Genomic DNA, 23,816 nt, shown 5'->3' on the forward strand with positions numbered 1-23,816 from the left:
AAAAATTGCAATGTAGATGTTTGGGTTTGGGCTTGGGCTAGAGCCTGGGCTCTGAGACCCACCTCTCTTGCATGGTCTCAGAGCCCAGATTACAACCTGAGCCTGAACATCTATACTGCAATTTTATAGCCCTGCAGCCCAAGTCCCGTGAGCCCAAGGTCAGCTGATCTGAGCCAGTGGGCCTTTTACTGCAGTGCAGATGTACGTCTAGGTCCTTTTGAAAAATTGTTCCCATAATCACCTGAAGACTGACATGGGAACTAGTCATGAAGTCAGGGGACAGCACAGTGACCAATTAAAGAGACATCATCAAATTAAAAAAAATTGTCTGATTTTCTTTCCAATTAATGTTACAAGTAACACAATTTTTGTAAGTGTATGAATTTAACACTCTGTGTGTCACTATCTCTCCTGCATAATGGATAATTAGTCAAATTTTCCTGTTTTTTATGTGGATCTTTCAAAAAACAACAGGGAGAGATTAATATTTTTAATATAGGAAATGTGATTGGTAAAACATAAAAATTGTCAGGGTAACTAAGGAAGAGGTATAGTAGCTGAAAATAATTGTAGCTCGTTTTTGTAAGGTGACTGGATTTTGAGTTAACAGATTTGTAGATTCCAAGACCAGACAGGACCACTGTGATCATCTAGTCTGACCTCCTGTATAACACAGGCCATAGAATGTCCCCTAAATAATTCCTAGAGCATTCCTGTTAGAAAAACATCCCAACTTGATTTAAAATTGCCAATGATGGAGAATCCACCACAACCCTTTGAAAGTTGTTCCAATGGTCAATTACTCTCGCTGTTTAAAAATTTGCACCTTATTTTCAGTCTGTATTAGTCTACCATCGACTACTAGCCATTGGATCATGTTATATCTTTGTCTGTTAGACTGAAGAATCCATTATTAAATGTGTTCCCCATGTAGGTACTTATAGACTGTGATCAGATCACCCTTTAACTTTCTATTTGTCAAGCTAAATAGATTGAGTCCCTGAGTCTACCACTATAATGGTCTTCCTATAAATTAAGCAATTGTGATTTGAGAAGCCCTTGCCTGAAGGTGATTAAATTAATGTGGGGAGAAGGCAATAGCTGATCCCTTTTACTGGAGAAACTAAAACTAAAAATATAGACCTTAGATTCACAGGTTGAAAGTCTGGTCTCAGTGAAGTCAATAGGAATTTTGCCATTGACTTCACAGTGGGGCCAGGATTTCACTCACATCATGCCATGAACAATAGAATAAAGGCAAGAGGAAGATACAGTTAGACGTTAATAATGCAGTCAGATATACAACAGATAAGAGGGGAAGCTTGAAAAAGTTAAACTGGTACACCTATAGGAAGTCTGAATTAGCACTTTGCCATGATATCTGTAGTTTTACTTCACCCCTTTCCCAAAGATCACTAAGAAGAGTAATATTTTTTTTAAATCTTTTCTCTTTGGTTTTTAATTGTAGTTACTCATGTAGTCCAACAGGAAGATAATCTACAACTTCTTCTTGTTTTTCAATATCATAAATATTCCAGATGCTACAAAATCTATTGTAAAAATGTACATTCAGTTGTTTTATGAGGCATAGGACCCGTTAATGCATTTTCAGGGAAGATCATCTCTATTCCATCCTGCCCATTATCAGACAATGGTGGAGAATCCGAGGGTTCACGCTTGATTGCGTGAACCAAGCAGGGATTTTTAAACTCACCTTGCATTTTAAAAATCTGGTTATTCTGCTCTTTCTCTTCTACTGAATTGGGGTTATAGAACTGATTGTAGAAGTCTGTACGCTGAAAGTCATGGATGCTTTCCAAACATGCAGAGTTCTGGGGGCAAACCTGTGTCATCTCTTTGTTATGTAACCCTTTACATGATCTGTTTCTATTCATATTGTTGGTATGATTTGTTACAATGCATTGCCAATTGTGTGGTGTGTAAGCATAGTGCTTTTGTTTTTGACAAGGAGACAGTTGCTCACTGAGGTCCGATTCTGTTTTAAGGTGCACCATGTTAGGGTAGCCAATCAGCTGCTTTTTCACCACACCATTCTCATCCAGCCAGGCTCGACTTTGTGACAACATGTAGCTATCAGCTACATTTTCAGAATCAGAATCATATTCAGTTTTGATGGGCATATCTAGAGGAAATACTGTGTTGTGTAGAGTTTCTGGGTACATCAGTGGATGTTGTAATTTCACAGGGTCTGTAGTGTAGTTCTCCACTGTAAATTGCTGTAAGCCTGAATAAGACTGGCAATTTTCTGTAGTACCCCAGTGAGAAGGACAGGTTGATGCTAAATTTAAAAGACTTTGATCTCTGTTACAGAACGGTCCAACTTTTCTGCTCGGACATGTATTCATGCGTTGATTTACAGAACAAGAACTTGATGAATTTTTTAAAGTCCAAATGTTGTTTGTGTTGCAGTTGTTTTGGATACCTAAAAGTAATGTGTTAGAATTGAGAGATTCCTCTTGCATGAAACACTTGTTATTTATATTAGGTTCAAACTTCACTTTTATGCTATCCTGTTCATTTTTTACAGCTGTCCAGTTAAGATGCTTCATCTGTCCCAAAGTTTCAATGGCACAGTTATAGTTAAGTGCTTCCTTGTGTCCTTTCAAACTTGTGATGTTCTTTGGTACCTTCAGGTGCACATCTTCTTCCCTTTCAATAAAGGTAGAAAAAGTCAGTCAGTCAAATGTTTCTAAAATATTTTTCCCGTACTGTGTGTTACCCATGTAGAATATAGAATGGAGTGCTATGATAGAAGTTTAATTCATATTTGAGTAATGCAGGAATCTTATACCCATACCAAATAATCTTATAATGTATTCCATATTTATACTATGCACACACACAGTGCAAGGTCATCTCATTTAAACTACTGTATGTATGTTTAATTCCATTCCACTTTTGGTGTACATTTTACCATTATCTTAAATAAAATAGTAAAAAGTTGTACTTTTATTATCTTTTTCATTAAAAAAATCACCCTAATGTTCTGGGCAGAAAAATGGTTTCAATATACAGAATGGTTTATTCAACATAGTATACCAGTATACAGAATGGTTTCTATAGTGTGGAATAAAACAGAGTTCACAGTAGTTTAAATGAAATAGTACTACATAGTTAGGAACTTTTTGATTTAAGTGGTTTGAGTAAGAGCTGCAGAGGTGTGTTTTTTTCAAAAGAAGTTTGTTGTAGGAGATGAAAGAAGTGCTCAGAGGAAGTGTCCAGACTAATATTCCCAAGCATTCACTAATTTGGGTGTTTCCATTTTCATGTGTCCAGCTTGGGACACCTTCTGCTTGATTTTATGAGGCGCTGTGATCCCTTAGTTCTTATTAGCTACACATGAAGCACACAAAATTATGAAAAAATTGGCCTTAGGTTTTGGATAATAGGTATAGTAATTCTTGGGACTTTGATTAATCAGAAAGGAAAGATGTGAGACACTGAATCCAAGTTATTTAAGGTACAGAGCCAAACTTTGGGGAAAAGTGGTATCAGAATTAGAAACTCAAAATGGAAGAGAGAGAAAACTGATGGGGATTTCAGAAGCTAGTTACTTAGCTCAATACTTGTAATTTTTTGTTTGTGAGAATGGGTTCAGTGTGTAAATACAAGAATCCTCAGTAGGGGGAGCCCATGCTGTTATAATGTGGAAACTGTCACATTACAACAAACATAGATTAAGGAGGGACAGAGAAGTTGTAAGTATGTACTTATAATATTAATGGGTTTCAACCCCCTGCTAAATATTAACATCTCAGGAAGAAAGACAAGTATGATGCAGCAACAACAGCTTTTAGAAATCAGTGAAAAATGGGGGGAAAAACCTAACATCTAATGTAAAAAGTAAAGCAGAAGATGGGACTGTTCTGAAATAAAGCATGAAGACAAGCATTATACTAAAGTATTTGTATATAAGTAGGAGGAGAATGGGGGAAAGGATGCCATTTTATGGCAAACAAATTTACATTTCCAGCAAGCTACTGCACAATTTGAAAAGGCAGACTGTGGGGCAAGGATGCAAGTGGTGATGAACAAAATACAAGAACAACAGTTGAGTATCTGCTACAGCCCACCTGGTCTAGCTAGGGGACAATAAGAATGGAGCCTCATGGACCAATGCTCATGGTACTCCATGCCACATGATTACCATGCTCAATAGAGGTATTTAACTATCCACTGGGTAACAAAGGCATCCAAATATGAATCAAAGAGTTTCCTAAATTACACAGAAAACAAACACAAAAATAGAGACTTGAACAAGAAGAGAAGCCATCTTGAGTCTGCTTCTTAATGGTCCAATTCATTCCCTGGACTGGAGTAACAGATTGCAGGAGATTTTGGGAGAGGGATTCCCTGGGGAGAGATGGGGTTTCTCTCTTCGTAGGCAAGATTATGGGATCCACCCCCTACAGCTGAAAGATGTCTAGAAATTCTTTTGGGGCATATGCAGGAAGCAAGAGCTATCTGTATAGCGGCCCACTGCCTCCTCTCCTGCTTCCCAGCCCTGGGACAGCCAAAGTGGGAAAGATACAGCTCGTATCGTTACAAGTGGGGTAACATTTTGTTACGGGTTGTATTAAAACCTCATCGAAATTGATGTGTGAACATACCCTTCACTTAAGATAGTTGTGGGACAGTTAAGGGGCCACATCCAAAGAAGGGCTAATAGATCCCACCCAGGAGTTTTGGATTGCGTAGGCAGAGTGGCTTTTTGTTGAGTATTGTTTTTTGTGTGTGCACACGCATACGTGTACACATGGCAAGAGAGAACATATAGAAACTAGGAACAGATAAGAACACAGAGAAAGGCAGAGGCAAAAAACAAAAAAAGCCAACCAACAGCTGAGGAGCACAGTGCGACCCTGGAGAAAGGTAGAGAGTTTTTTAGTCTATTGGCTAAAGAGACTTGAGGCTCCGAGTTAAGAAACTACTCCTTTTGTTCTTGGTTCCTCCTGCACTTGGAGAAGCAGAATTTTGTACATGGTTTGTAAATAAACAAGATTGCATCAAAGAAACTACCAGACTGCATCAAGTTGTGCTTCCAGCTGGAAAATCCCCAGGACCCTAAACTTTGACTAGCTGCACAGGTCTGAAATGAGGAGTGATACACTGATGTGAGGAGTGATATCCAGCTTCCAAGGAGTGAGACTATGAGCTGGTGTTCCTGCTGAACCAAGATAGAACAAATAATGGTGGTGCTTGTAGAGAGCAAAAAAGGTCATCAGGAATTATAACAGGACTAAAATGATTTAAAACAAGACCTGAAACAGGAGCTGGAGGCTTCACAACAGGGATTAAAGCAGCATCTGGAGGTTTACCAGAAAGAGCTCAAAGATGACTTGCAGGCAGAGCTGAAAACTCTGTTGGCGCAACAACTACAAAGCATTTGGACTGACTGGGAATTCCAGCTGCAAAACTCCCAGTCTGGAATGATAAAATGGATATTAGCTATAGCTAATCCAGAACTTGCTAATTGAGATGAGCTGGATCAAGGATTTATGGATTTAAAAAATGAGCTCTAGAAGGAAATCAAAGGGTCACTGACCACAGTGGAAAGCAGCCACATGGATGAGGACTTGGGCCAGCCGGAGGAACTGGGTAAGACCAGACATTTTCAACTTTTTTCTACCCTGTTTGTAACCCACAGGGACCAAAGGGTAGAGGCTAGGGGATTGTCCCAGCTCAAATTATGCAAAAACGCAGTATCTTTGAGGGCAAAATTCTAGGAGACTTATTTGGCTCAATTCAACATTATAGCTCAAATTAATGACTGGGCGGAGGGACAGAAAGGCTGGGCCCACAGAACCCCTACCATAGCAATTCGATGGGAGTCACTAGCAATTCTGGGGTTTCATGGACCAATGCTACTTTCTATTCATGTTGCATCCCCAGATGTACACCTCTGACCTGGCCAGTATGGTCTTGGTAATCTGCCTGCTGATGGGGGAAGTGTTGGACTGGGCCTCCCCCTTGCTGGAGAGTAACAGCAGTTTTGTCAAATTGGAATGCCTTCCTCCAATCTATATGAGCGATCTTCAATGACCCGCCTTGTGCCCATTTGGCTAAGGCTGCTCTAAGGAAATTCTGGCAGTGGCAGGGTAACTGTTGCTTACTATGTGGCCCATTTCCATCATCTCATTGTGACCGTGGAGTGGAACAAGGCAGTGCAGCAGTACCAATTCTGATGGGGTCAAAGATGAACTGGCCCACATGGAAATGCCCATGGGTCTGGACACCTTCATTGACCTTGCCATCCACATAGATATTCAGTTACAGGAATGAAGGGAGGAAAATGAGGGTCTCTGCAGCCCCCATCCACGTACTATTAACTGGTGCCTGTTTCATCTGCTGAACCAGTGCAAGTGGATCTGGCTCATTGACAGCTCACCCCCAAAGAAAAGGAGCAATTCTCTTGGCACCACCTATGCTTCTATTGTCTTCAGGGATGCTGTACCCATGGCAAAATGCCCATGGGTCTGGACACCTTCATTGACCCTGCCATCCACATAGATATTCAGTTACAGGAATGAAGGGAGGAAAATGAGGGTCTCTGCAGCCCCCATCCACGTACTATTAACTGGTGCCTGTTTCATCTGCTGAACCAGTGCAAGTGGATCTGGCTCATTGACAGCTCACCCCCAAAGAAAAGGAGCAATTCTCTTGGCACCACCTATGCTTCTATTGTGGCAAACCTTCTGCCTGTCCTGTTCAAGCTCCAAGAAACTCAGGAAATGAGTCACTTCAGGGTCAGTAAGAAGGACTGCCCTGGGCTGTGTGAAAAAAGAATTCCCCTGCACCTCAGTCCTGCCTGGGGCATGCACCCAGCTCCATCCAGGGGCTTCCCACTTGCAGGTGCCTATCTGACTGTGCATCCCTGGAGATCCCCAATGGATTCCCATCTAATGAACCCTCACTGATTCAGGAGCAGCTGACAATTTCATAGATGCAGCGACAACCCAGGCCCTGCAGATTCCTTTGTGACACAAAGCCACTCTGGATCTATGGAAAATATTGATGGCTGATGGCTCCCATCTTTCTTCAGGTCTAATGATCGAAAATACAGTCCACCTGGAAGCCATTATCCAGGGGCACTGAGAAATATTTTGATTCAGCATCATTCAATCCCTTCACTCCCCTCTGATTCTTGGCTTCTCTTGGAGGACTCTTCATAATCATCTCATTCATTGGTAAGAGCAGGAGGGCAGTTTCCCTTCAAAATTCTGTCAGCAGTATTTTCAGGAGTAAATCAACATTGCCCCAGCACTCGGGGGCTTCAGATGGAGATGATCACCAAAGTAGGGATGCCCACCAAACCTACTTCAGAACTCCATCTTAAATATCATGACTATGCCAAAGTGTTTGAAAAGAAGCTCACAGAAACCCTCCCTCTACATCAGGACTGTGACTGCCCCACAGAATTGCAGCTGGGAGCGTAAATACCATTCGGGTGGATTTATGCCATGTCAGAACCTGAGCTAGCTGCACTCAGTAAATACCTCCAGGAGAACCTGGCCAGAGGGGTCATTCTCAAGTCAACCTCACCAACTGGTGCACTGGTCCTCTTCATCAAGGGAAAAAATGTCAGTTTCCAACTCTAGCTTGACAACTGAGCCTTAAACCAGATAATGATCAGGAACTGGTATCCACTAACCCTGATTCCAGAATTACTGGACTGTGTAGGGGCCACATGTCAACAAACTGGACCTCTGGTGAGCCTTCAACTTCATGTGCATCAGGGCTGGGAATGAATGGAAGACTGCCTTCTGAACCTGCTACAGCCACTTTGAATATTTAGTGATGCTGTTAGGGCTGACAAATGTGCTGACAAACTCCCAACATTTTATTAACAATGTGTTACGAGACATATTGGATTGTGCGCCGTGGTCTGTCTGGACAATACATTGGTCTTTTCAGACAATGCTGAAGAGCATACCATTCATGTCCGAACTGTTCTGGAGAGGCTACAATGGTCTTTATGCCAGGCTCCAGAAGTGTGCATTTGACCAGCTCTCCCAAGAGTTCATGGATTTTATTCTGTTCCTAGAGGGAATCAAGATGGACCTGCACGAACTCCAGGCTGTCCATGGCTGGGCAGCACCCCACAATGTATATGACCTACAGTGGTTTTTGGGTTTTGCAAATTTCTATTGATGGTTCATTCCAAATTTTTTGAAGCAAATTGCACCCCTCACTATGGCTCCCATATTGGCCCACCCTGATGTCATGCAAGCTTTTGTTGGAGTTCATCTCCAGCCTGATTTTCTCCCAAAAACAAGTAATGCACCCACACACCTATTACTTTAGAAAACTTACCCCCAGAGAGAAAAATTGCGAGATCCTAGATAAAGAACTTCTGGCAATCAAAATTGCCTTTGAGGAGTGGTGACATTACTTAGAATGGGCTCATCTGCCAGTCCAAATATTTACCAACCATAAAAACCTGGAGTATTTCTGCAGGGCTAAGGCCCCAAACCAATGACAGCTCCAGAGGGCCTTGTTCATCTCACAATTCAGTTTTACCATTACATACTGCTCCAGGACTAAAAATGGCAAGGCCAATGCCCTGCCCCAAAAGGGAGAATATAGTCCCAACCCACAACACCTCAGCCAGCAACTGACCCATATTCTCAAGCCTTGAAACGTTCTTAATGCAGCTCTCTGCCACTATCTGTTCTGTCTCTGCCTCAGGGATTCCGTTCAGTGAACTAGCTGACATAAACAAAGAGCCACATGACACCTGGGAGGTAACCACCTTTGCAAATAACTGTATTTACATTCCCCTGGGTCCAGCAAGAGTGGCTGTTGTACCGTTATGTCATGACTCCCCACTGATGGGACACTTTGGGTGCTCTAACAGCCAAGTGTCCTTCTTCTTCTGCTGGCCTCAAATGTGCCTGTGACAATCTGTACCCCTATGTATCAAGACTATGATACATTTTGTACAAAGTATGGCTTGTGAGGTATCATTTGAAAACTCATAATTTGCTGATCATTATTGTCCTGGTAAAGTATGTGCAGCAACATTGTATGTACAGTTATAGAATTCTATGGTATAACATTACTGAGACATGTTCCTGGTTTAGAAAAGCAGTCACAAACCAGTTCCTCGGAAACAATAGGCAAACTGATGCCTCAGCCGGATGACAATGAAACCAAATGAACTATCACCTGGTTAACTGGCAGGAAAAAGGGTGTGAGTGAAAAATTTACATCTTGGCAAAGAAACAGCTTCCCACAGACTTCTTGTCTCCTAAACCCCAGCTGGAGATGATTCTCAAAGAAGAAGAAAAGTATAAGAATGGGGAACAGATGACCCAAGTTATCCCTCCTTTTTTTCTCTACCCTTGGCAGCTGCAACACCTGAGGAACAAAGAAATAGCTTTGGACTGAGGGAGGGATCCTATCTGAAAGGATTTCAGCCAGTAAGACTGCTGATGCATGAGGTGAGAGAGACTTTTGCTTTGAATTTACTTAGCTGCTTGTTAGGTATTGGTTGCAGTTTACCTTTTATTTCTTTGTAACCAATTTTGACTTTTATGCCTCATTACTTGTAATCGCTTAAAATCTATTTGTCTATAGTTAATAAACTTGTTTTATTGTTTTATCTAAACCAGTGTGTTTGAATGGAAGTGTTTGGGAAAATCCATTTGAGATAACAGATTTTGTTTTTCATTTTCTATTAATAAAAGATGTACTTTATATGAGCTTGTGTTTTCCAGGAGAGGGCTGGGCAGTACAAGAAACAAATTTCTGGGGGAAAATCTGGGACTGGGAATTTGGTGTTGTTGTTCTGCAGTGTAATTTAAGAGTGGTTGGCCATAGCATTCATACTGTATAGCTGGGAGCAATTTACATGCTGAAGGCAGAATGTGAGCAGACCAGGAGTGATTACTCTCACAGCGAAGCAGTGTAAAAGGTACCCTAGCGTGGAGAATTGAGAGGACACAGCTGTTCAATAGTCCAAATTGTATCCTGGGTAATGTCACAGTGCCCCTCAAAGCAGGCATTCAATGCAGGCTTCCTGCGATGTATGCACCTCTGTCAAGGAACTAAACCATGAACCCAGCAACTTTTCCCAACCTCTGGAAAACCCATCCTGACCCCAAACAGCCATTGCCTTAGTTTTCATCATGGAATTACCAGATTTGGACTGTGGTAGACCACTTCTCCAAGATGGCCCACTTAATTCCTTGCACTGGTCCACCCTTTACTGTGGAAACTGCCCAGCTATGGATAAACCACATAGTCAGTCTCCATGGCCTCCCTGATCATGTTACCTCCAATCAAGGGCCACAATTCACTTCCTGGTTCTAGCATGAAACTATGTTACTGAGGATACATACATACCACACCTCCACCTACCATCCCAGTTGAACAGCCAGAGAAGGTGAATTAGATCCTTGAACAGTACCTGCAATGCTATGTCAATTATCACCAGGATGTTGAGTCTATGTTGAGTTTGCATGTAATAATGCAGACCAGCCATCCATGGACCCAAGCCCCCCCACTTTTTTTTTGCGCTGACTCTGGGTACAACCCTGAATTTCACCAAAGCTACCCTCGACCTCCTCTACCCTGACCACCTCAGATCAGTACAATGGATCCATGAAATCCAGGAGGAAGTGAGGAACACCTCGAAAAAATGAAAGACTACAAATGGCACTGTCAGAGTGGAGTTGCAAGCGCTGGCATCAGTGCTGGCGCTGGTTCTGCCGCTGGTTGCTTTTCCAGTTCCGGTCCTGGGACTGGATGTACTATGGCTGCTGTAGTTGTTGGCATGAGATCCGGTTCCACCACCTCTGTCTGGGTCTTTGGTAACACAGACAGGGTCCTGGTGGATGGCTCAGGAACAGGGATGGGAGTGCCTGCTTGTTTGGCCTGGCCGCGGGTGACCACTCCCCCCCTCTTGGCCAGCTGCACATGGTTGGCCAAGTCTTCCCCCAGTAGCATGGGGATGGAATAATTGTAATAGACAGCAAAAGTCCTTTTTCCTGACCAGTCCTTGTACTGGTCTTCAGGGATGCTGTACCCATGGCAGGTCCTTTTAACCTTTTTGAAGAAGGCCTTAGTGTCCTCACCTGCCATGTAGGTGGGAAATTTCTTGGGATGGGGAACAGTGCCTTCTGGTGCTGGCCACACCCCTCTGCAGTCAGTGAATTTTATGTGTGGCTTGCTGGTGTTGCTTTTTGGTGCTGGCCACACCCCTTTGCAGTCAGGGAATTGGTTTCCCCAATTCCTAACCCTCTCTATTCCCGAGAGACTGAATAGAAAAGAAACAAAACCTTTTCATTTGCAAATGTGTAGTTGCTGTTTGCTGATATACTGAGAAGACCCAAAAAAACTGGTTTGTCCTGTTTCTAGCACTTGCTAAGTACCTCACAGTGGGGGTCCTTTCTAACAAGCCTCCTAGAAAAACTTGCACCTCTTTCCTAGCTGTTTTTAAGCAGACAGAAAGAAAAAAGGAGAAAAAAGAAAAGAAGAAGGAAAAAAATCCTTTTCTAACACAGCCTGTTAGAAACCTTATGCCTCAGCTAAACCCAGCTGAAAATCTGTTTCCAAAAAAACAATTTTCCTAATAAGCCCAGCTGACCGGCTGGTGCTACTTAGTACCTGCAGAAAAGTGTAGTAAATCCTCTCAGAGATTTGTATTCCCTGGCTCCAGAGGATTTGAAAAGACACAGGGAAAAAAATCTGGCTGGAGGGTTTCTGTCTCCCCCCCCAAACCTATTTTCTCTGTTGGATGGGAATGTACTTTGTCGAGCACTTCCCCCCACCTTAGGAATCCTGAGTGATACCTGATATCACAAAGGAAGGACACACCTCTAGGGAAGAGTTTTTCCTCAACATAGCCAGCAGAGAAAAAAACTCCTCCTAACCCTGAAAACTGCTTGAAACTTGCCTTTTCCTCAAGCTGCCTGTCCAAGCAACAAGAACGAAAATATGCTTCCAACAAAGCCTGCTGGAAAACTAAATTGCCTCCAGCCAACCTGGCTGAAACTGTAAACTGCCTGTGCTCTGAGTTGCTGTACTCAGCAGCCCAGCTGAAAGGCTGCTGCTAACAATACCCCTGAGAAAAATCTGGTCTATTCCTCAGGGATTTGTGTTCTCCTGTCTTCTGATCCTTTCAAAAGACACAGGGAGAAAAAAAAACCTGGCTGGAGGGTTTCTGTCTCCCCCCCCAACCTGTTTTTCCTGTTGGATGGGAATGAACTTTGGCGAGCCCTTCCCCCCACCTCAGGAATCCTGAGTGGTACCTTGTATCACAATGGACGCAAGTACCGCTCCACAGGAGGCTTTGTAACAGAAAGCCCTGCAAAAAACTGAAAATACTTCTAACCCTGAAACTGCCTCAGAGTGCCTCTTGTAGAAAAGCCTTGCCTCTCTCTCTGGGTCCGAAACACCACTGCCACCATGTCAGAGTCTACCCTCACTTGAAACTGGGCGGTTTCAAAGTGAGGACCCGCATGTCTTCCCCCACCCCAAAATCCTAGGGTAGGTCTTCCCTTCGGCTGCCACCACCCGGTCAATTCCGTGGGCCGGGACACCCCTGTTTCCCCCCTTGGGAACACAGATCAATTCACAGAGGAGGAACCTCCCCCCCTCTTCCCTCTCTCCAGCCTGCTCCGGAGACAGAATGCCTGGATTCAAACGCCTTGAATCTCTACACACAGGGAAGTAGCCCACTTCCCCCTCCCCTTCCCCTGAATTTCCCCAAGGGAAGAAATTAACCAAGTCCAAAGAAAAGAAAAGAATTTATTAAGAGAACAAAAGAAAATACAGAATCTCTATGAATCCAAGCTGGGCACTCATAGGGTATAACCTTATCAATCTCTGGAGAGAATCCCCTCTCCCCCTCTTCTCAGTAAAAGCAATATCAGCAAACAGGAATAAAGCATTTCCTTTAGCAAACACACAATTGCAAATATAGAAATCAAATCATAAGACTAATTTGCCTTTCTAATTAATACTCACTATTAATTAGTAGAAACTACTCCAGGAGAACTTGGAGACATGACTGTCCTCTGTTAGATTCAAGAACAGTTCTCACCCAGACAAAGGCTTCCCTCCACAGAGATTTGAAAAAATCTTATCTCTGATTGGTCCTCTGGTCAGGTGGTCACCAGGTACTACATGTTAACCCTTTACAGGTAAAACAGACTTTAACCCTTAACTATCTGTTTATGACAGGCACATAGATCAGCCTCAGTAGCAGAGCCCTACCTGTTCAGTGTGACAAAAGTATGGCTCTCAACAGAGACCCTTCGTATGGACAGACTCTCTAGTAAGTTTGACTACCAGTTTCTTGGCCCCTATCAAATCTGGCAACAAATTAACCTGGTTCCCGTCAAGCTCCACCTACCTCGATCCCTTAGACTCCACCTGGTGTTCTATGTATCACTCCTAAAACCATTCTCAGAGAATTCATTTCCCCACAGGACCCCTCCCACCAGTGCATATACAGGGCATAAAGAAGCAGCAAAGAATCCTGTGGCACCTTATAGACTAACAGACGTTTTGCAGCATGAGCTTTCGTGGGTGAATACCCACTTCTTCTGATGTTTTCAAGAACCACTTGCATCCGAAGAAGTGGGTATTCACCCACGAAAGCTCATGCTGCAAAACGTCTGTTAGTCTATAAGGTGCCACAGGATTCTTTGCTGCTTTTACAGAACCAGACTAACACGGCTACCCCTCTGATACAGGGCATAAAGAATACATCATTCACAAAGTTTTAGATGCTAAACTTAAATGAGGTAGGCTCTAGTATCTAATGGAGAGGGCAATGGCCTTGATAGATGGACCTGGAGACAGCAGAAAATATTCATGCCCCAACCCTGGTATGAGTCTTCTACAGGAGACACCTTGAAAAACGTGGACCAATGTTGCCCAGTGGATGTGTCTAGGGCATAGGATCGTGTCACGACCCAGGAGTCTCACACCTGGGTCTGCAGGGTTCCTGGCAGGGGGGATATCATGCTCCAATCTTCCACTTGATGCTTACTGGCATCAGCTAGAACTGGGACTCCTTGAAGCCCAGGTTAGAGAGAAGGCTCCAGCCCTGGGTCTCAAATGGTGGAACACCGGTGCACCAGACTGACCAGCTCCCCCTACTTAAGCAGGAAGGAGGAAGAGGAAGCTGTCCATACAACTGGACTCCACCCTGCTGCATATTGCTCACCCAGCTGTTGTATCCTGACACTGACCACCTGGTTTCTTAAATTGCCCTTCATGGTAACTGACACTCAGCTCCTGACCTTCTGGTTTTGAACCCCAGCTGGCATAGGGATCTGGCCCCCTACCCTACCCTACTCTAACCACTCGGCCCAACTACCTATATTTCTGCCCTGACAGTCTGACAGAAAGACACCATAAGTTTATACCATTTGTAATTTTTTTAATTATTTTTTTTTCTGTTTGGGATGGATTATTGGGTGGCACCTTTTAGGCCTCATCCTGATGATGGGGAGAAGCTGAGATTGGGGGTGCTGTTATGAGCTGGGTTAAACCTTGTTATATCTTTAGTTAAAAACTCATTGAAATTGATGTGTGAATGTGCCCTGTACTTAAGATAGTTGTGAGATAGTTAAAGGGCTACTTCTAAAACAAGGCATGACAGAGTGCAGAGTGCAAACAGGTGAGCCTGCACTCTGATCACTCAGATATTAATTAGTTCCCCTGGGGAAAACCGATGGGGGGAATTAATCAGGCTGGCCAGCTGAGCCAATTACCCCACCAGCCCAAGGCTGATAAAAAGAAGCACAGGAAGGAAGTGTAAAGGGGGGAGAGGGAGGAACAGGGTTAGCTGAGCCGAGCCATGCCACGCCACGCCACGCCACACAGAGGTTCAGAGCAGGGAAACTTCTATTCCCCTCAGGCCCTGATGAGAGGGCCAGAAGCTATGTTAGCACTGTAAATAGACTATTGCATGGGGAAGGTTGTGAAAAAGGTGGAGGGAACTTTTAAAATAAAAAGATATGGTGAAGGCACAACCATTGGAGTCTGTGCAGTTTCTGTGGGGAGAAGGTGGGAGAGGAGCCACATTCCATGAGACAAGGCTTAATAGAGCACCCAGGAGTTTTGGATTATGTGGGCAGAGGGGCTTTTTGCTGAGTCTTGTTTTGTGTGTACGTGCGCACAGGCAGAAAAGAAGAACACACAGAAACTGAAGACAGGTGGGAACAGAGAGAGGAACAGAGGCAAAAAGCAACAAAGCCAAGGGGCCACAGTCTAAATACAGTTTTCACAGATCGAGAGGGGGTTCTGTGCGTATCTCCTGGCCCTGCACCCATCCCACACACTCTCTACCTCCTTCCTCAGCACACACTACAGAGAGGCCTCTATAAGGTCCATGGGGGGGTGTAAGAGACCATGCCAGAAATATGGCTGAGCTTCTTTTGTGGAGAAGAGGGGAGATCTACATAGACGGGGTCTATGTACAGTTCTATGGGCACAGGTAGACCAAATAATAGAGAACATGTGAATAGGGAGGCTTATATCGATAGTAATAAGAAATGGGTTCCTAAGATGAGCACAGATTCTACTCTCAGGGGAACCTACACCTTTTGCATTGAACACAAGCTTCTCTATTTACATCATCCCAGAAAATGTTTAAAGGGTGAGATTCAAGGATACTTTAAAATCCATACCTCTGACAACATCATTCAGCTATCAGCCATAAAGAGCAAGAAATGACCGTGGTTCCCAAGTATTATAAAATAAGAGGACACTGGCAACCAAGGAGTCAGCAATGACAGGACAGTGGAGGCTTCCTGCAGCACACTCTGCTGGTTGCTGAAGAGAGCCTCCGTCATAGTTTTTCTTGTTCTGAATGTGTTCCCCATACTTTAGAAGGCCAGTACCATCCCAAAATCTGCAGCCACAAAAAGAGAATTATTGTAGTCCGGAGCTGGATTGACTCCCAGTTGTTTCTAAGCCATAAATGGGAGTCTTAAGAATTGGGAGTTGTGAAAGTCAACTGGTAGAAAGTATATTTCCATGAATTTTCCTCTCCATCAGCTGTCTATTAGTCTACTGTAGGGATAATTTGTTTAGGGTTTTATTTTGGCTTCCATGAGAGGCTCTTCTTGCTGCCATATAATTCAACCTACTCTGGAGATAGGATCTGTGCACCTCTAGGAACTGCCTCTTTGAAGAATACAAATATTGTGTTGAGTAAGGCCCACTCAAAGGGCTTGTGAAGTCAGTAGTCATCCATCTTAGAGTTTTGCACTAGTGCCTGTTACAATAGTACTTGAGTGCTTCCCACAGAAATTATTCTGGCAAAGTGACATCTCTAATGAAATTAGGCACTCTTGAAAATCCTACCTATGTGATTTAGGAGCACAAGGCTCATCGACTTTCAGTGGGACTTGTGCTTCTAAGACACAAAAGTCCTATTTTTGGTGAATAGTGTCTTTAACTTTCAGAACTACAGGAAAATGTAAATATACTTACTTTAGTGCTTGCTGTGAGGCAATGACGTATTCTGAACAGCCAGTCCTGTACAGAACTTGAGTATTAGCTTGTACCCAGACCCAGTGATCTTCATTTGTTAGTACTTTGAATAGAGAAATGCCATTTTCTCCATTGTTTGCTATAAAAATTAAAAGAAAATATATTCTAGTGCAAACAATTTTAATATTAGTTTTATATAACCTAATAAACTACTGGACACTCACAAATATGCTTGGTATCTGTTATACAGAAAAGTGCAAGTCAAAATGTGTTATGGTTAAGATTAACTAGGCAAATTACAGGCAAGAATGCACACTGGGAAAAAAGATTACATATTCAATTTGCAAACACTTAAACTGTAATCAGTGAGATTTTGCAGTATCGTCAGTTCAGTACAGATTTTGCCTGTCTAATAATAAAAGATTCAAGAGAAACTAGACAGTGAAAGTGGCTGTGATAGAGAACTTGTATTAAAGCAAGCATGACTTCAAAGTTTCAAGCCTGTACAAAAAAGAAGTTAATAGAGTTATCTGTATAGGGAAGAGGGAGAAGGGAAGGCTTGAGGAGAAATAACTATCAAAAGTCAGCAAAGAGGATTACTAAATTCTTACATTTTATATTAAACACCCTGCCAATTTGTAAAAGACAGCTACAGCAGATCATAGATTCTCACAGTAGTGTAAGTCCCAAGCATTCAGAAATCATGAGTCAGATTACCAAAAAAACAGACAATCAAAAACAAAACCCATAAAAAAACCAATACATTTTCATTGCTTTTTATTTGCTGTCTGGTTTTGCGGCGTTAGGGTACACTAACATCATGTTTTCAAGATTTTTGCTTCAACCATGAGAAACCCCCCATTGTTTTTAATGAATGCTAAGACTTTTCACGTTGCGGTGGGGCAGATCTCAACCCCACTCAGGAGAGGGTTAAAGAGCTCCTCCGGGCACAATCAGCCTCAACCCGGCCACCTGTAAGGAATGTCAAGCCTGGAGAGGGGTGGAGCCTTAAAAGGGAGACTCTCTGCTCAGTGCAGCCTGTGTGGCACTTTGAAGGAGCAAGACTGCATCCCAGAGCTGTCCAGGCTCTGGAAGAAGGGGTTACTGATAGGGAAACTACTTGAGAGTTTCTTGGCCGACCAGCTCTCCTCAAAAAGGAGAAGGACTGATACCTTTCTCTTCAGCTTCCCAAAGGCCTTTTTGTTTGGACTACTTTAACCTTCCCCACACAAGGGGGGCTGACACCTCAGCTAGCACAAATGGAGGGCTGTGCCTCAGCAGCTGAGGCAGCAGCAATGCCCACCCTTTTCCCAGGAAGCACTAGAGAGCTATAGCCTACTATACCTGTAATGTAATCACATGAATCTGGGGGCTGGAGCTTTAAGAAAACACATTTAATATCACAAGCCTTGTGATAAAATTGCGAGAACTGGTAACATTGTATTTCTAGGCAGCTAGAGAATGGCTAGACTATGGTGTCAATACTATCTCATATTTGATTAATCTACATCACAATAGCAGACAACAGAAAAATAGGAAATTGGGACTAAAATATGGAAAACTTAAATGGGGTGGGGGCAGGAAGATTGTCTCCCTAAACTGTCAGTAATGCAGAATTATTACAACCTGATACCTTTGATCTGGTTTTCAGCATTTTGTAACACATTAGTGAAAGCTGTACCTTCATGGTAAGTGGTTCTTCCTTGTAATTCTGTTTCACATAGACCTGAAATAGCTTTTGAACTGCAGAGGACAGACAATGTGAAAATATTTGGTCAGTGAATGACAATACAGCTAAGAGCAAACACACACAACTGTGTAAGACACGACTTTCAAACTAGCAAACATGTACTAAGTAGTTATGGTTTGAATGTGTGATAATTAAAGTTAAATGTTTGCCAGTAATTGCTGGATCATATGAATGTCCAATCCAGTGTGGGACTGGAATACTGTAAAGAAAAATGATTAAAATTAAATTATTATTAAATTTATTATTATTCTGCTCAGTACTTATTTCCTGGAATAACGACATTTAGATTGGATTGAAATAAATAGTAATGTTTTCATTAAATTCTATTCCATTAGATTCTTATACAACCTAGGCATCTGAGTGTTAGCATTAAAGATAAATGCTAGCAAATGGGCTTCAACATGTAGCAAGAATCATCACATAGTTTAGATTTATAATTAGTCACAGTCTTTATTTTTAAATGCATTTTGGAGCTTGTGAATCATGCCAAACTGACTTCACTGGATTCTAAGGTGATGTCTTCACTGCACAGTTAACTTGGGCTGTTACCTGGGTTTTAGCCAACCCGCTCCCCCATCCACACAGAAAAACTTTTAACATAGGTTTGGAGATGTGTTAAGCCTAATTTACTTGGCTGGGGGTACAGGTTAGAGCCCAGGTTCTGCTTTACCTTGATGGGAAACCTGCCCACTTTGCAATGAAGACACAGGTAAAAGTCACTTGAGTGCTGATAGTCCTCCAGTGCCTTCCCACAATTCTCCCTGAAGGACAGGTGAGTTCTCCCAAAGTTGACACAATTGACTGGGAAAGAATCCTAGATGGGGTTCTCAAACAAATTTTTAGGTGGCCTCAGAGTGCGTCCACCAATTGTTGCTGGTGGCCTCTCTGACAATTTTTCCTAAAATACTTAATTAACTTTAGGAAAAACATATAAATATGTACATACACATGTCCAAATCATTATTTTTATGTAGAATTTTTTTGCAGACTCTATAATAAAAATTATGTACAGTTGTCTCTATTCTTTACGGGACCTAAATATAATAGAAACACAAAGAAGGTGCTTTGAACATTCTTGTCTTTTTTCTTCTTGTTTCTTTTGCTTTTTTGGTTGCTTTAAGACTTGGTAGCTACTAAGTCTGCTGTGAAAAGTGATATTAACAAACATACAAATATTACTTTTCACAGCAGACTTACTCAGCCCCAGAAAGCCCAGAGACAAATTAAACCTGAGGTGGGGATGGAGGCAGTGGGACCCAGGGGCAATGGGACACTGGGCAAGGCAGCAAGGGTCGGAGTAATGGGTGTGTGGTAATCTTGGGGCCAGAGCCTGCCACCGCACAGCCAGGGAACGGAGCCTGAAACCCTACGTGCAGGGGACAAGGCCTGGGGATGGAGCCTGAAGCCCCATGGCTGGAACCTGCCACCCACCACCCCAGGGCTGAAGCCTGATGCACCAGTCCCAGGAAGGTGGGGAACTCACACTGGTTGTCTGTTCCTCCAGCTTTTGTGTCTCCAGAGCGGGGTAGGGCCCAATCACTGCTGGTGGCCACAGGGGAGGGGCCGCTGCTTCCCCCCTCAACCCAATCACCACCTAGGAGGCTGTGGCCACAAGAAAAGCTCCTAGTGCCCACGTGCAGCCACAGTGGCTGCATTTGAGAAACACATCACAAAGAACCATGGACTATGTCCCAAACACACAACATGAGTGCAAGAAGAATAATGAGTAGTGCTTTGCAGTAGGGTTGCTCAGACCCAGGCCAGGCTAACCTAGGTCCCAATCTCCCAGGTTAACTGTGCATGAAGACATACCCTATCGTTCTTTTTTTATTAACAGAAAAGGTAGGACATGGACATTGGCTGTGTAAGCGCCCTAACACTGCCATGCCAATGTGCCTCAACCTGGGACTGGAAGGACCCTAGAGGTGAAAGGATAGTTCATTCTGCATACCTATTACATCCTTGCCTTTGCTGAAACTGCCAATAATCCTTGTGCTATAAACAAATCTCTAATGGGAACTGGCCTGAGATCACCAACTCATTTCACATAGTTCACTGAAAAGCTGGTAAGAGGTAGTGACTTCTGATCACCACTGACCTGGGCTATATTCCAACTGTTGACCTAGAGATCAACTATTTCATATACCATTATAGCCTCAACTTTTCAACAATTCTACTTTCTTGTCAAAATGACATCAAGTGGTTAACTTGCCAGAAATATAACATATGGGTATATAGTACACATACAGCACAAACAAAAACAACGCTAAGAGCCAGATTCTGATAGTCATGCACACGCTGAACAACAGTACCATATTGCACAAGTCGTCTATCGTCAGTGGAACTACTCATGGTATATGGTACTATTCAGAGCAAGTTACAGAGCACAATCTAAACACTTTTGTAAGGTAACTCCCTTCTCTTCATGTGCCAATATCTATTTATGGCTGTATCTGTAATTTTCACTCCATGCATCTGAAGAAGTGGAAAGTTTATGCCCAAATAAATCTGTTAGTCTTTAAGGTGCCACTGGACTCCTCATTGTTTTAATCTAAACATTAAATCTGAGATTTTATCACAAAAGAGGCAGGAAATTTACCAAGGAGCAAACACCGGACATACTGTGTCCTGGGCTACACTGACTGCTGGATCATGTTCCGCCCCAGGTCAGCTAGCACAATTGTTGACAAGTGTGTTCATACACAAGTATGGCACCATTTTACAGTGTAGATCATGTCTGCCTTTCCCTCACATGCATCCAGATGCACATACAGACACATTTAATGTCCAAATGTTTCTCTTTCCTTAGTTTGCTACTGAGGTTTGCCCATGGGGTCATTCTTTAAACTGTAGCCATGCTATACACTTTGGCAAGTTGAGAACTCCCTCCAAATGAATGGATGTATTTTTATTTGCCACTTTTACATCCAACACAGCTATTTATTATGTTGATATATTTTGAGTAATAGCAAAGAAAGAACAAAAATATTGAAAGAAGCTAGACATCGTTATTAAGACTGAGAGCTTTTAAACAGAGGGATATTTAGAATAAGCTGTGCTTTTTACATGTTTAATAAATATATATCCCCAGTAAGTAATGATAAATACTAAAAGGTTAATTTGAAAATACTTTGTATCCATTGTGGATGCATCATCAGCTTTGTGTTTTGCTTTCACAAGCAGACTTTTCATCTTCAGCTCTGTCATAGAAGGGAGCAGAAGTGGTGCCACTATGCAGAATAAGGACAGCTGAGGTGGTAATATTGTTCCTGAAGAGGACTTCTTCTTTTGTCCAAAGAGAAACTTCAGTTTACCTTGAAACTGCATTGTCTGTTATGTAAAGAAACAGAATTAAATTATCATAAGCATTCAATGTATAAAACACTTAAATGGTAATATGATCTATAGACCATAATGTTCAAATAATATTGAACATATTCATGTTCTATCAGTTCTAACACATGCAGATAAACCCTTAGTATGTATTTCATTATCTTTATTATGTTTAATGTTTGGCTGTCCAAAACAACTTCTGAAACATGGAAAGAAGAGATAATACTGATTAGAATGGAGACTTTTTAACTAGCCTTTCCCTCTCCTGTTGCTGGAGTAGAAGTTCTGTATCATGTTCCATTAGCCAAGTCTAGCAGCTTATGATGGCAAAAGTAACAGTTTCCTGTATGCCTCAGTCTGCAGCTGGAACTGGGTTTTTTCCCCATGCTCTGATCTCTTCAGGATGAAGATTCCTGAGTTTCCTTCCTCTCTCCCCCATGCCCTTGTGAAATAATTGTGTGTGTCATAAACAGATAGTTAAGGGTTAATGTCTCTTTTACCTGTAAAGGGTTAAGAAGCTCAGTAAACCTGGCTGACACCTGACCAGAGGACCAATAAGGGGACAAGATACTTTCAAATCTTGTTGGAGGGAAGTCTTTTGTTTGTGCTCTTTGTTTGGGGGTTGTTCGCTCTTGGGACTAAGAGGGACCAGACATCAATCCAGGCTCTCCAAATCTTTCTGAATCAGTCTCCCATGTTTCAAACTTGTAAGTAATAGCCAGGGAAGGCATGTTAGTCTTATTTTTGTTTTCTCAACTTGTAAATGTTCCTTTTTGCTGAGAGGATTTTACCTCTGTTTGCTGTAACTTTGAACCTAAGGCTAGAGGGGATTCCTCTGGGCTATATGAATCTGATTACCCTGTAAAGTATTTTCCATCCTGATTTTACAGAGATAATTTTTACCTTTCTTTCTTTAATTAAAAGCTTTCTTTTTAAGAAGCTGATTGATTTTTTCCTTGTGTTAAGATCCAAGAGGATTGGATCTGGACTCACCAGGAATTGGTGGGGGAAGGGAAGGGGGATGGTTAAATTCTCCTTATGTTAAGATCCAAGGGGTTGGATCGGTGTTCACCAGGAACTTGGTGAAAAAGCCTCTCAAGGCTGCCCAGGGAGGGGAAGGTTTTGGGGGGACAGAAAGTGATCCAGACAAAGAAATTTCCAGATGGTGGCAGTGTTACCAGATCTAAGCTAGTAATTAAGCTTAGAAGTGTCCATGCAGGTCCCCACATCTGTACCCTAAAGTTCAGAGTAGGGGAGGAACCTTGACAGTGTGTATTCTCTGGGAAGTACATGGCTGGGGCAAAATGCAGAGGAGCCATGCTGAGACGCAGATGGGAGGGAAGGCATAGCTGGGAAGTAAGCTCAAAATGTCAGGATACTTTGTATGGGGCAGGAAGGGAACCTTCAGTCCCTGTCTGAAGACCTTGACCCTCCACTGTATCCACAATCGGATGTCAGCGATGGGGGGAGGTTGGGAGTTTCAGTCTGGGACTAGCTCCTTCTGCACAGTTCTGTCTTAGAGCAGGGTGCTAAGCAAAGATCAACACTGCTGCTGAGACTTGAGACGAAAGAGCCTTGAGGGACAGACCACTGTATCTCAGGGCTTCTTCACCAGACTGGCACATACTGCAGTTCCACCCCTTTCCCTCAGCTGACATGGTCAGAGAGCAGCGCAAAGGTTCAGGGAGGCATTCACCTCACTGCTCTGCCAACTACTGCTAATGGCTTGACAGTGCAACCAACACAGCCAGGAGGGAGCACATGACATGATTGCCTCCAAGGTGCATGAGAAAGTCCTGAGATGGGAACCTGAGCTTTCTTAGTATTATCCCTTTCCTGTTGCATCAATTTTCACCCCCTCACCTCTCCCACTTATCTATCTCTCTTTTTATCTTCTGACTGTAAGAGCTCAGCCAACAGGACAAATCTAACCTTGCAATGCTTAGCCTGCCAAGTTGCTCACAGCTAACAGCTGTTACAAGCAGCCTGATCCCAGAGGAAAATACAAGCACTCCAGCCAAATGTTTTCCAGAGCTACGGGAGTAATGTCTGGACCCAGAAGTAGCTAACTGGGTCATATACAGGAACTCCTCACTTAACATTGTAGTTATGTTCCTGAAAAATGCAACTTTAAGTGAAACAATGTTAAGCAAATCCAATTTCCCCATAAGAATTAATGTAAATGAGGGGGTTAGGTTCCAGGGAAATTTTTTTTCACCAGACAAAAGACTATCTATCTATCTATCTATCTATCTAT

General features: G+C 42.7%; 1 protein-coding gene across 1 annotated transcript in view; it reads right to left on the reverse strand.

Annotated features, from left to right (window-relative positions):
* Positions 1–741: 741 nt before the first annotated feature.
* AHRR (aryl-hydrocarbon receptor repressor) overlaps positions 742–23,816 on the reverse strand; it is a 127,231-nt gene continuing 104,156 nt past the window's right edge. The window contains exons 7-10 of the mRNA XM_045003242.1: positions 21,357–21,556; positions 18,110–18,219; positions 16,477–16,615; positions 742–2,670 (exon numbers count right to left, since the gene is read on the reverse strand). Coding sequence (XP_044859177.1) covers positions 1,551–2,670; positions 16,477–16,615; positions 18,110–18,219; positions 21,357–21,556 — 1,569 coding nt within the window. The 3' untranslated portion in view covers positions 742–1,550. The remainder of the gene's footprint in view (positions 2,671–16,476; positions 16,616–18,109; positions 18,220–21,356; positions 21,557–23,816) is intronic.

Source organism: Mauremys mutica, chromosome 2 (genome assembly GCF_020497125.1).
Source record: "Mauremys mutica isolate MM-2020 ecotype Southern chromosome 2, ASM2049712v1, whole genome shotgun sequence".
Taxonomy (NCBI): domain Eukaryota; kingdom Metazoa; phylum Chordata; order Testudines; family Geoemydidae; genus Mauremys; species Mauremys mutica.